The sequence below is a fragment of the Pantherophis guttatus genome, chromosome 4, assembly GCF_059756535.1.
Source record: "Pantherophis guttatus breed Tessera chromosome 4, ASM5975653v1, whole genome shotgun sequence".
Classification (NCBI taxonomy): Eukaryota; Metazoa; Chordata; class Lepidosauria; order Squamata; family Colubridae; genus Pantherophis; species Pantherophis guttatus.
In genome coordinates this window covers 8,777,347-8,790,975 of record NC_142066.1, presented here as the reverse complement: position 1 = coordinate 8,790,975, position 13,629 = coordinate 8,777,347, and the positions used below count along the sequence as shown (strand labels likewise).

Genomic DNA, 13,629 nt, shown 5'->3' with positions numbered 1-13,629 from the left:
AATTCTTTATACATTTTAGCCTCAGGTCCCCTCTTTGTTGGTCTTCTAGAGTCTCTTTCTCGAATCTCAATTTCTTGAGTTCCATTAGTGTTTACATATCCTTTAGTATATTGCTATCTATTTCAATTCATTTCAATTAACCAGTCAAGAATATTTCACTTTTTTCCCTTCCAGTGTAGGATGCCTGGAATTTCCATAAATGATACCATTGGAATCCTAAAATTAAAGATAGCAAGATGGAAAGATGATGAAAATATAGAAAAACAGATAAAAAGACCCAATGTATAGGTCCTAGAGCAGAACAAATATGAGTTCCAGGTGTGGTGGTGGTGAATTCTCTTCTATTTAACTTTTACTTTTATCTGTTTTCCAAAGGATTTTCAAATCAAGACCTGCTAATCTGTACCAGATAACAGTTGATGTTTGACCATTTCATCCAACATTTTGCAGGGAAATGGATTCCTACTCCATTAATTAATATTAAACCTTTGTCCTGATTTCTAGAATTAGAGCAACGTTGTAGCTTCCAACTTCCAAATTCCATTTCTCCACCATTTTCAAAACAGGTTAAGCATCAGTCACTTATGATGTCACTCCAAAGAAGGAAAGTTGTTGATCAGACATATAAAGAAAACAGTGCCATGTTGCCAATGGTTCAATGGCAATTAAGTCCCTTATGAATGAATGCAATCATTCTATTATTCTAGCAGGCCACAATATCAATCGTTCTGCACAGAAGGGAATAGAAAGTGAGAAAGGATCTATATATATATATACCAAGCACATCATGGAGGAAGGAAGTCGTAATGCTGACTCTGTGAGATTCATTTCCACAAAGTTCTCTTCCTTCTGTTTATCTGCCAGAAGTTCTCCTTGAAGATAGACTCAGAAATTTTCTCCCTAAAATCATAAAATTGATCCTCCTGGTGTTCCGGATGCACAAAGCAGTTACTCTGAGCTGTCCTGCAAGTGATGCTTTCCCTGTTCCACATGAGTGGTATCAGCCTGGTGGCCTCGTCATCGGTGGGATGATGTCTCACTTGATTTACCATTTCTATCAAACTCTATTCAAACAACACCCTTTTCTCAACCTTTATGATTCACCAATGTAAAGATTTTCCTTTGTATCATCTGACCTTAGACCCACATAGCAAAGAATCATTTATATGGCTGTTTCTGTAGGAAATATAGAGTTTTTCATGTAAATGTAAGAATTCTTTGTGTTTTGAAAGTTTTCTAGTGGTGAGAGAAGAGGGAACTTCATTTGTATTTGTTTCATTAACAACATTCTCGTAAGTAAAGCATATTTGATTGTGAGGAAATTATCAAAAAGAAGCATGCTAAAAAAACCAGCTCTGCCACATTTTGCAACACAAAAATAAAGGTGGTTTTCCAAAAAGCAACTGAACATTATTGTTTTTTTCTTTGAAAATGTTTTCTCCAAAATGCTTCTTGTTCTGTCTCAGTTCTGGCTCAATTCTGGAGGCTTCTTGAATGAGAAGCAAAATATTTTCAAAGAAAAACAAAACAAAACAAGAAAGTCCATTTGCCTTTTGGAAAAGCACTTTTGGGTCAACCATGACCAGGATGACCAAGAATCTCCATAGACGTAAATATTGGAAGTTAGTTAAATTATTGGCATTCTATTTTGCTGAACAGGTGAGGAATGATAGGAGAAGAGTAAATGTGTTTTAATATTTCTCTTGCAGCCAAAGTGGACACACACCTTAGATTTTGTCTCTGGGAGAACTTAGAATTATGAGAAATCATAGAATATTCCTTCAGAACTGAAAAGATTCAGATGAAGAAAATGCATGGGTTTAGATAGAATCTCACCCTTAATCTATAATTCTTTCTAACTCAGTAATGTTCCTAGAAAACTAACAGAGAAAACAAGCCACGGCATTCTAGGTTAAACTGAAGGCTGAAGTTAAAACTACAGACATTAATATTGTATGCCTGATGATGAGTAACTTTATAGAAAAATATAAAGGGAAAAAAATGTATGCAAGATACATTTGGACTGATTACAAAATTGTTTAATACATCAGTCAGAAACACGTTTTCCAGTTACAAACAGTACCATACTAAAATAATTTGCAAATGATGATGATGATGATGTTGATGACGATGATGTTGATGATGATGATGATGATGAAAAGGTGTACTTAATCTATTTGCAGTGTAATAACCAAATTCTACCAACACGTCCTTGCCTTGGCCTTTGCTGTGAGGGAGATCAATGAAGACCCCCAGATCTTACCTAACATCACTCTTGGGTTCCACATCTATGATAGTTATCACAATTCAAGAATGACCTATCGCACCACTCTGGACCTCCTTTTCAAATCTCAGGAATTTGTTCCTAACTACAAATGTGATAGCCAGAAGAATCTGATGGCCATCATTGGAGGATTAGGTTCTGATACATCATCTAATATAGCTGAAGTTGTAGGTTTTTATAAGATTCCACAGGTAAGTATGGAGGAGATGAACAGAAAAAAATTGTACTTTGTTGTTATGGCATAATTACTGAGAATCAGATATTAGATTTGTATTAAGACATTCTACAGACCTTAAGGTATAATACTTAGCACTCTTTTATTAAGCTACAATGCCAATCATAGAAGTGAGTATCTAGAGTCATTCCATTCCATTCCATAGATTTGAATTTAGCACACTCTCATCTCGTTCAAACAAATGAACTATTATAATGTGTTTGAAATAATTCCTAGAAATTTCATTCTATACTAATATTTCAAAAGAAATAAAGGAAAAGTTCCTTCTTTGGAGATCTTTTACAGGAAAACTAGATCCAGAAAGATTGGATTTGAGCTAATGACTCAACAGAGTATTATTCTGCTTTATTTTAGCTGACATATGGCTCATTAGCCCAAGAGGAGTTTCAGACCAGTGAGCTCTCTTCACTTTATTTCATGGTCCCAAAAGAGGACCATCAATACATTGGAATTATCCAACTGCTTCATCATTTCAGATGGACATGGATTGGGATTTTTACTATGGATAACAACAACGGAGAACGTTTCTTACAGAAAATGCAGCCCATATTTTCACAAAATGGAATCTGTTCATCGTTCATACAAAGGCTTTCACAACTAATCCACATAGAACGCATTGGAGAACTTTATCACATATTCTCAGATATTTCCAATATTTTGAAGAATAGAAACACCACCACATTTCTTGTCTATGGTGAATCAGGGACAATTATGTGGCTCAGGGCTATCATGTTTGTAGCAGATCCTGAAAACAAGGAAACTGCATTACTTAGAAAGGTGTGGATCATGACTGCACAGATTGATTTTGTGCTGTCCGGCCTTCAAATCAGTTGGGATCTCCAGATGTTCCATGGGGCTCTTTCCTTCACTGTTCATTCAAGAGCAGATGTAAGTTTCAAGGAGTTTCTTCAGACCATCAAACCTCATTCAGGCTGCAGAGATGGGTTTCTGCAGGACGTTTGGGAACAATCATTTGATTGTTCATTCTCAAAATCAGAATTACAAGAAATGTCCAGTAGGCAGTGCCCAGTGGAAAAGAAACTGGAGGATCTTCCTGGGCCCATGTTTGAAATGGAAATGACTGGACAAAGCTACAGTGTCTACAATGCTGTTTATTCTGTGGCTCATGCTTTGCAAGCACTACTCATGTCAGGGTTCAATAAGAAAAAAAGTATGATGCGTAAAAAACCTGACCTCCCACCTCTGCAGCCTTGGCAGGTATTCTCTCTTCATTGGACACTTCTTTTATTTCAATGAGCAATTTCATCTAGAATTACCACTTGAAGCTATAGAAGAAAGTCTTAATATTTTCTCCTTATGAAATCCAGTTAGGTATGAACATCAAGAAACTACTGTATTGTTAAGTAATAGAGTTGTAATGGGAACCTGGCTTCCCCCTTGACTTTGCTTGTCAAAATGTGGCAAAGGTCATAAATTTGAAAACTGATTATAAGTCACATTTTTAAGTGTCTTTGCAACTTGTCACTAAACATAGGACTACCTATATTATCTGTCCAACTCTCATTTTTTCATTCTCTTTTACATAGCTCCATCCATTTCTACATGGCATTTCTTTTAACAATTCGGCTGGAGAGAAAGTTTCCCTGAATGAAAAAGGGGAAGTAATGGGTGAATTTGATATCATCAACCTCATCACATTTCCAAATAGGTCTTTTCAAAGAGTTAGAATTGGAAGAATAGATCCTAGTTCTCCAACAGGCAAAGAATTATTGATTGATGAAGATTTGATTGTCTGGCACCCAGCTTTTAATCAGGCATGGACTCATTTAATGGACTATATCTTGGGCTCTTATGATCCCAAATAGGGGCTTTTAAACCATATTGAGCAAAGCCTCTTTAGAAATCTAATTTCTATGTTTGCAAGAAAAAATGGCATACTAGGAACAAATATGGCCCATGATCAATCACTAATCGAATGGACAAAATGATTTTGCAATGTAAAAGTCAGATTTTATTTTTGGTTGCAATTACCTTTCAAATTATGGACGTTGCCTTATTTCCGTAAAATTTTAATCCCTCATATTTATTTACTCAACTTGCCTTTTTCAAAGAGGCCGTTTTCCTCATCACTGTAATTTCAACAAATTTTAATGCATAATATAAATCCAGCTAGATAATATTCACTAGCCCTTTGGAGAAGTAAAGAATTCTTTACCCCAATAAAAGGTGATGATTAATAACTCACGAATGAAGGTGTCCCAGAATAATGTTGAAGAATCTACTTTGAGTCAGTCACTGGTCCATCTTTGGTCCCGGTGACTGTTCCAGATTAGATCCTGCAGGATTAATAAATGTTTTTTTCTTAAAACCTCCCTTTGCAAGAATCTTTTATGTTTATCACCAGGTACTTCCAATTTCTCTGTGTAATGACCATTGCTCCCCTGGATACTGGAAGAAGGAGATTGAAGGAAAACAATTCTGTTGCTATGACTGTGTTCCATGTCCAGAAGGGAAGATTTCAAATCAAAAGGGTAGGTTAGACATTGCAGGAAGTTTTCATTAGGTTGATTTAAGCAAACAAAGAGGAGCAGTGGTTCAATAGCTTAATGATGCTAGAGAAGGTCATTAAGCTCCAACGGTTTGAGTCCTAGCACGGTGTGGGGTGGTGAGCTTCCGTTACTCATCTCAGCTTCTGGTGATCTAGCAGTTTGAAAGTATGTTATATGGAAGGAGATAAATAGGTACCACATCGGTGGGGAGCTGAGCTGGCACTTCATGTGGACGGTTAGAATCTTGCTGGCACTGCATTTCCCATTTGTGATGTCCATTTGTGAGGCAGCTTTAATGTAGGGACAGGGCCCATATGATGCTGCTTTCAGGGTTCTGACCAATGCCCTAATAAAAGCAGGAGCCTCAAACCAATTTTCAAGAAAAATCCAGTTGTTTATTAGGAGCACCATATTGGCACGAACCAAATGAAGCCAGCTCTGACGTCATTCAATTCGTACCTTGCCTCTGACTCTGTTTTCCCCTTCCCCCAAGATGTGTCATAAGTCACATTCCCCAACGAAGCAATTTTGCGGGTCATGAAAGTCATTCCCTCCAGCCATTACTAGTTTCTGTGGAGATAGCCTTGACTTTGGCCAGCTCGGATGTGTTTTCTTTTGACTGAGGTGCAAATTCTTCAATGCAGGTGCAAGGGTTGATTCTCCGTCCCCTGCCTATGCAACTTGGGAGCAGGTCATTTGCACCTGAGTAGTGCAAATGATATGAAGCCTTCTTGAAACTACTGAAAGGACTGTATTGTGGAGCTGTGCTTTGTGCAGCTGTGTTCCTTTTTGCCCTGTGTCCCTTCACTGTGGAAGACAGACACAGGCTGTTGGGGATGAGTCTGTGTTGTCTGCTTCTCAAACTGAAGCACAAATGGTTCCTTTACTCTGCAATTTTTTTCCTGGAAATCCATTCATACTTCCACACCATTTGAAGAGTATTCATCCCAAAATGCATAGCTAAATGTCAATGGAGGTTCTCATTCATCCAGGTCATGGTTCTCCCAAAAGTGCTTTTTAATGAGCATCTGTCTGAAAGGAATATAAATCCTTCCATTCCCCACCATCCAGTCAGAGCTAAAGAAGCTTCTTGGAGCAGAAGCGAAAGATATTCAAAGAAAAAACAAGAAAGTCAAGTTGCCTCTTGAAAAAGCATCTGTGGGAGAACCAAAGTCAGACCTGGGTGACTGAGAATCTTCATAGACAAACAGAGCTAGCAGTCTTAGGGCAGCCAAGTACTAGTCTGTATAAGCATTATAGTCTCCTGGCTAATGTAACATCACCATATACTAAATAAATAAGTACATTTTTTTATTTTACTTTAATAAGCAAAGTGTAATTTGCACACCTTAGTATGCAAATAACTAATACTTTTAGTTATTAGTGAATATTCATTTTTATAGCTGTGACTCACAATCTGTTGTTCAGGTCAATACACTCTGTTACTAGAGACTTGCATATATCTTTACGGTTTTCTTTTCCATGTTTGAGAAAAAATGGCGAAAGTCCAAATGGCCTACATTGCAATAAAATTTAAAATGATACAAAGGGTTGCATTTCAAAGAATAATATTCCTTCCATTTCTGCTTCGTTTTAAGCCAGTCCTCAAATTTTCCATTTGAGGAAAAACTGAATTTTCATAGAAATATGATCCATCTGGTAAACGGTGGAAAGAACTCAAATGAATAACAACTCTCACCCATTCAGAAAGTAATTTGAATACTATAGGATACCTAGATGATAAATTCCTTGATTTTCCTTCCAGATATGGATGACTGTTTGGAATGTTCAGAAGATCATTATCCCAATAAAGAAAAGAATGGATGTATTCTGAAATTGCTGGTCTTTCTAAGCTTTGAAGAACCATTAGGAATTGGTTTGGCCTCAGTAGCTCTTTGTTTCTTCTTCTTGACATCTTGGGTACTTGGAACTTTTATTAAGCACAGGGATACTCCCATTGTGAAAGCCAACAACCGGTCCCTCACCTACACTCTGCTTGTCTCTCTTCAGCTCTGTTTTCTCTCCTCTTTGTTGTTCCTCAGCCAACCTAACAAGGTGACCTGCCTTCTCCGACAATCAACTTTTGGCATCACTTTCTCAGTGGCCATTTCTAGTGTTCTGGCTAAAACTATCACCGTGGTTGTAGCTTTCATGGCCACTAAACCTGGTTCTCAGATGAGGAAGTGGGTGGGGAAAAGATTGGCCTTTTCTATTGTCCTCTCATGTTCTCTATTCCAGGTAATGATTTGTAGTCTTTGGTTGTTCACATATCCCCCATTCCCTGAGTTGGACATGCATTCAGAGCTCCAAGAAATGATTTTACAATGCAATGAGGGGTCAGCTTTCTTTTTCTATTGTGTCTTAGGATACATGGGAATCTTGGCCATTGCCAGCTTTATTGTGGCTTTCCTTGCCCGTAAATTACCTGACAGCTTTAACGAAGCCAAGTTCATCACCTTCAGCATGTTGGCCTTTTGCAGTGTGTGGATCTCCTTCTTTCCAGCCTATCTGAGCACAAAAGGAAAAGCCATGGTAGTTGTGGAGGTCTTCTCCATCTTGTCCTCCAGTACTGCTTTACTGGGATGCATATTTTTGCCAAAATGTTACATCATTGTTTTGCGACCTGAGCTAAACCACAGAGAGCAACTCACAAAAAGAAATTAGTACATTATGCGTTCTTTCTGGCTCCCCTAATTAAAAGATCAAAGATGGTTTGTATGCCATTTCAGGGAAAGAACTTGATATTTGGTGCCTTTGCGATCCATCCTCTTTTTTTCATTGAGGTTTCTCTATAATTTCTAGATTTAATGGGATTTTAGTGTGGTCTAGAGGGTAACGAACTGTGGTAGAAACCAAGGAGCCATGAATTCAAGCTGTGCCTTGGCCATGAAAGCCAGCTGGGTAACTTTGGACCAAACACTGTTTCTCACAGGGTTGTTGCTTTGTGGAAAAAATAAGGGAGATGGTATATTGGATATGTTTGCTGCCTTTGGTAGTTTGTAAGATAATAAAGTGGTATATATTGTAAAAAAATAAAATAATAAATGAAATGAAATGAAGCACTAATATGAAATGAAATGAAATAAAGTAATAAAATGAAACAAACCTGCTATGTCAAGTGAAAGGGATTGAAAGATGTAAAATGTACGATAACATCATTAACTAAATTCCACCCAGTTTGTAAAAGTATAGTGAGCTGCACAAAAGGATGTCATTTCCACACCACAAAGAGTATGTTTAATGTTATGTTTTATTACAATTTATTATAAATAGATAGCTAAATAGCTAAGTAGCTAGATATCCAGATATCCATAAAGGAAGGGTGGAGGGAGAGAAATAGATAAAGCAAGATAGAGAGATGGATGGATGGACGGATGGACGGATGGACGGATGGACGGATGGACAGACAGACAGACTGATTGATTCTCTGGACAGGACAAGTAGCCGAAATTATAATGAAAGTGCAACCCTAATTCAGATAGAAACTAGTTACTCTGTACTCTGCAAGTAATGCTTCCCCTGTTCTCATAAGTGGTGTGTGGGAATGCGGTGGCCATAATACATGTTTAAACCAGTTTAACTGGTTGGACACTTGTATGGAGCTTAGCACCGAAATAACCAGACTATGAAAAGCGGGTTAATATGGATACTCTCTGAAGGGCCCTATTCATTCTCTCTTTGTTTATAACATAGGCTGTGCCTGCAAAAGCAAAGATATCTCCTTGTATAAATATTCCTGAGAAGCAAAGCAGACACATCTCCTATCTCTTTGTAAACACATTCCTGAGAATCAGATAACGGAGATGGGCCTCTCGCCTGGTAGTATCTGGTACCAAGCAGCCAGAGTTAGATTTTGCTTTGCATCTTTACCATTGCTTTCCTATCTCTTGTATGTAATATGAGATGTGTAGCCATAATAACGCCTTCTGATGACGCTGTATTTGGGTAACTAATAAAAGAGATTGTAGCTTTTTGTTTGCTGCTCTCTCATCCCGAGAAAACACTTGTCCTGTGTTTTCCTAAACTGGAATCCTCATGAGAAGCCCGCCAGTATGAATTCAACATCTGGTGACCCCGACGTGATCTTGTGAAACAGATACGTCTCGACATGATAACCCGCTGAGGCTATACGTTTCTTGGAACCCCTGTTCTCACCGCCTGGAAGAGGCTGTGCACCTCGATTTCGTCTGAAACACGACGACAATCTTTCGTGAGTATGGGGTGTGTCTTACCAAGCAGCAAACAAAGCATTTGCAAGAGCTTGGTGAGATATCCAAGACTAATATTACTATTTTAAAAGATAAAGGGAAAGTCCTGCCATGATATCAAAAGAGAATTTGATCTACCTTCTAAAATATGTTTGGCAAAATTACCCGGCTTATCTGGAAAAGGGCTCTTTAAAAGTAAAGACGTGGAAACAGATGGGAAATTGTCTCCACGAATCTCCTCAAGCCCCTGAAAAAATTCTGACACTCTGGAGATTGGTATTAGAGTGTTTAATGATACATGAAAAAAGCCTCCAGGACACTGAAAAGTCTCCTGAACTTCCGCCGTCATATGACGGCTCTTCTCCTAAACCTAACCCCTCTCCATCTAAGTCTCCTGTTCCTCCTACAGCCCCCGCTTCCCCCTCCCCTGAGATGTTTCCTTTGTCTATTCCTGATCCCCCTGCTTCCGCATCTCCCCCCTCTGCTGTAGGTGCTGTGCAGTTTGCTATAGTAAGAGCCTATAGAGACGGAGAATTAGAAGATGATGAAATGATTTCAGCCTTTCCCTTGGTTTTTGTAAATCAGGGAGGAGCGCAAATTCCGCAATGGGAACCGCTCCCTATTAAATTGATAAGGGACATTAAACAATCCTGCATAATGTATGGTATCCAAGCCCCTTACACCCAAGGCTTGTTGAGAACCATGGCAAATGCCTACCTCATGATTCCGGCTGATTGGAAGAATTTGTTTAACATGATTCTAACAGGGACTCAGTATGTTGTTTGGCAATCAGAATTCCAACGCCATGCAATCTCCTTAGCAGCAAGGAATCCCCCCGTCACGGTTGAGGAAATCTGTGGCGAGGGACAGTTTCTGCCTCCTACCGCTCAATACGTTTTACCAATTCCTACTCTTAATTTAACTTCTCAAGCTGCTCTTGAGGCTCTTATTCGAGTGGATGACCCTGGAACCTCCAAACAATCTTTTGCAAAAATTGTTCAGGGTTCAAATGAGCCCTATTCAGACTTTGTTGAGAGACTGCAAGTTGCGCTCTCACGTCAAATCACCCACGCAGATGCACGGCATGAAATTACGATGAAATTAGCCTTTGAAAATGCAAACAATGATTGTCGTGCCTTGCTCTCCCCATTAGTTAATACACCAGGCATCACACTGGCTCAATATCTGACCGCCTGTCGTGCCGTTGGCATGCAAGCTTATCATGCTGAACTTATTGCTTCAGCAATACAAAAGGGGAGTGAGAAAAAGTCATCTGGTAATTGCTTTAACTGTGGAAGACCTGGTCATTTTAAATCTCAATGCCGAGCACCTGGTGGTGGAGCGGCACGTAATTCAAATTCAAATCGCAGAGAAAAGCCAAAAACAATCTGCCCAAAATGCGAAAAGGGTTTTCATTGGACAAACCAATGTCGAACAAAACTCTCTGACCAGGGAAACTAGGTTTGGGGCCAGCAACCAGCCCCGTCCCAAAGGTTGCGCAGGATCAACCAACCTCTGCACCATTAACAATTCAATATCCAATTTCCTTTGATCTACCGTATGCGTTGTGTACTGTCTTTGTTACACCTTCTTTGCATTTTGATGATAGTGTCTCTGTTCTGATTGAATCTCATCCGAATGCCCAACTAAAAGGCATTTCGGTTTTTCCTACTATTTTCTCTTCACCATTTCCCTCACAATTCCAACTTCACCTATCTTCCACCTTGCCTCAAAATCTATCAGCTGGGGATGTAGTCGCAAAAATGATACTTGTATCAAAAGACTTAGATAACACAGAAATTTTAGCTGTTACCACCTCTATAACCGAAACTAAGCCTACACTAAAGGTAGTCATTAAGGGAAAAACCTTTTCTGGCCTTCTAGATTCCGGTGCTGATGTTTCGGTGATCAGAGCGGAGGAGTGGCCCCCCTCTTGGCCAACTGAAAATTCTCCATCCGTAAGAGGAGTGGGTGGAATCCAACCGGCTCGCATAAGTAAAAATTGGCTTCGAGTGTCTGCAGCAAATGTTGCAGGCATAGCTAACATCAAACCTTTGATCTTACCTCTGCATACAAATTTGTGGGGTAGAGACCTTCTTTCTCAATTTAATGCAAAGTTGCTTTTAGAATGACTACTATCCCTCCGCTTAAGCTTTCCTTGTCCACTGACGCCCCCGTGTGGGTGGACCAGTGGCCACTAACTTCTGAAAAACTCCTTGCGTTACATTCTTTAGTACAGGAGCAGCTCTCCCTGGAGCATATAGAACCTTCCTTAAGTCCTTACAACACCCCTGTATTTGTTATAAGAAAGAAATCAGGAAAATGGAGACTCCTTTGCGATCTTCGCTCAGTGAATGCTGTAATTCGACCTATGGGACCCCTCCAATGCGGGATGCCCAATCCAAATTTAATCCCTCGAGATTTCGATCTGATTGTCATAGATTTGGCTGATTGTTTTTTCTCTATTCCACTCCATAAGGAGGACAGACAATTATTTGCATTCACCATTCCGGAACCTAACAACATTAAGCCCACCAAACGGTTTCAATGGAAGGTATTACCACAGGGAATGTTAAATAGCCCTACTATGTGCCAATACTATGTGGACAAGGTTCTAGCTCCAATTCGACAGCTTTATAAACACTTTCTTATTTACCATTATATGGATGATATTTTGATTGCAGCCCCGGGCCCTATGGGCACGGTGGCGCAAAAATTACCAAAAATAATGAACCATTTAAAGGTGTATGGTTTAAATGTGGCTCCAGAAAAAATCCAAACTCATTCACCCTTTAAATACTTAGGTCATAAACTACTCTCTTCTCATGCTGCTCCCCTTACTCCTGTGCTAAAGCTTCCCTCTGAGACTACTCTTGTGCAATTACAACAATATTTAGGTGCCATCAATTGGACTCGTCCGTTTTTTGGTATCTCTACTTCTGCACTTTCGCCTCTTTTTGACGCCCTGAAAAAAGGAAAGCAACCAGGAGACAGGATTAAATTAGGCCAAGAGCAATTGAATGTGGTAGAGTTAATACAAAAAACCGTGGAACAGCAATGGGTGGATCGTTGTGAGAAAGACACACCTATTGCTTTAATAATTATTAACACTCTAAATTTACCCACTGCAGTACTCGCTCAAAAAACTGACAAACTCCTAATTATTGAATGGCTCCATTTACCGCACACACCTCGAAAAACAATCACTACAAAACCATCTCAATTTGCTCAGCTAATCCAAAAAGGACGTCTTCGCTCTAAAGCCCTTATGGCAATAGAACCCAGCACCCTGTATCTTCCCTGTTCATTAGTAGATTGGGAAGTCATGTACATTAATTCGGATCCCTTACAAAATTCTTTGGCACAATGGCCGGGGGAAATTTCCTGTCATCCCCCTTCTGATCCACGACTGGCTCTTCTAAAAGCAGTCCCGTTTGTGTGGCAATCTCCCATGGCAACCCAGCCAATTCCGGATACACTTACGGTATTTGCAGATGGTAGCAAAACATATGGTGCTTGTGCCTGGAACGTTGATGGGCAATGGCACACAAAAATTACCTCACCCCAAACATCTGCGCAGCGGGCTGAGCTTGCCGCTGCTATATTGGCCTTTCAGCACTTTGCTCACACGCCTTTCAATTTGATTTTAGACAGTCTGTATGTTACTCAAATTATAAAACAAATTTATTATTCCTATTTGTCTCCTGCATTGGATTCTGATCTGTTAACCTTAATGCTTACTTTACAGAAATTGATTTCAGATAGAACTCAGCCATTCTTTGTGGCCCATATAAGAAGTCATCAGCCTTTCCCGGGCCCCCTCCAGGAGGGAAATGACAAAGCTGATGCTGCTGCAACTGTGCTCATGGTAATATCTCCTATTACACCATGGGACAGTCATGCTTATTTTCATCAAAATAAAAAAGCATTAGTGAAGCAATTTGGTCTCACGGCAGCCGAAGCGACTGCCATCATACAACAATGTCCTACCTGTAGTCAACAAGCTCATTCTATCCCTATGGGTGTTAACCCTAGAGGACTTAAAGCTTGTGAAATCTGGCAAATGGATGTAACTCAATACCCATCCTTTGCCCCATGGAAATATTTGCATGTTTCCGTGGACACTTATTCAGGATTTATTATGGCATCTCCACAAAGGGGAGAAGCAACCAAACATGTAATAAATCATTGTATTCGGACCTTTGCATCGATGGGACGCCCAATTGAACTTAAAACTGACAATGGATCTGCGTACACCAGTACTGCCTTTGCAGACTTTTGTAACAAATGGTCCATCAAACACAAATTTGGCTTGCCCTACAATTCTCAAGGCCAGGCAATTGTAGAAAGATCTAATCAGACCCTCAAAAACGCCCTGGATAAATTGAAAGA

General features: G+C 39.6%; 1 protein-coding gene across 1 annotated transcript; it reads left to right on the top strand.

Moving 5' to 3' along the window:
• The first annotated feature begins 935 nt into the window (after positions 1-935).
• On the top strand, positions 936-9,030 carry LOC132710132 (vomeronasal type-2 receptor 26-like). Its single transcript, XM_060685609.2, has 6 exons — positions 936-1,108; positions 2,184-2,475; positions 2,874-3,737; positions 4,067-4,294; positions 4,885-5,011; positions 6,795-9,030. Exons 1-6 carry the CDS (start codon positions 936-938, stop codon positions 7,691-7,693), a joined length of 2,583 nt encoding a protein of 860 aa, XP_060541592.2. The 3' UTR covers positions 7,694-9,030.
• Positions 9,031-13,629: the final 4,599 nt, after the last annotated feature.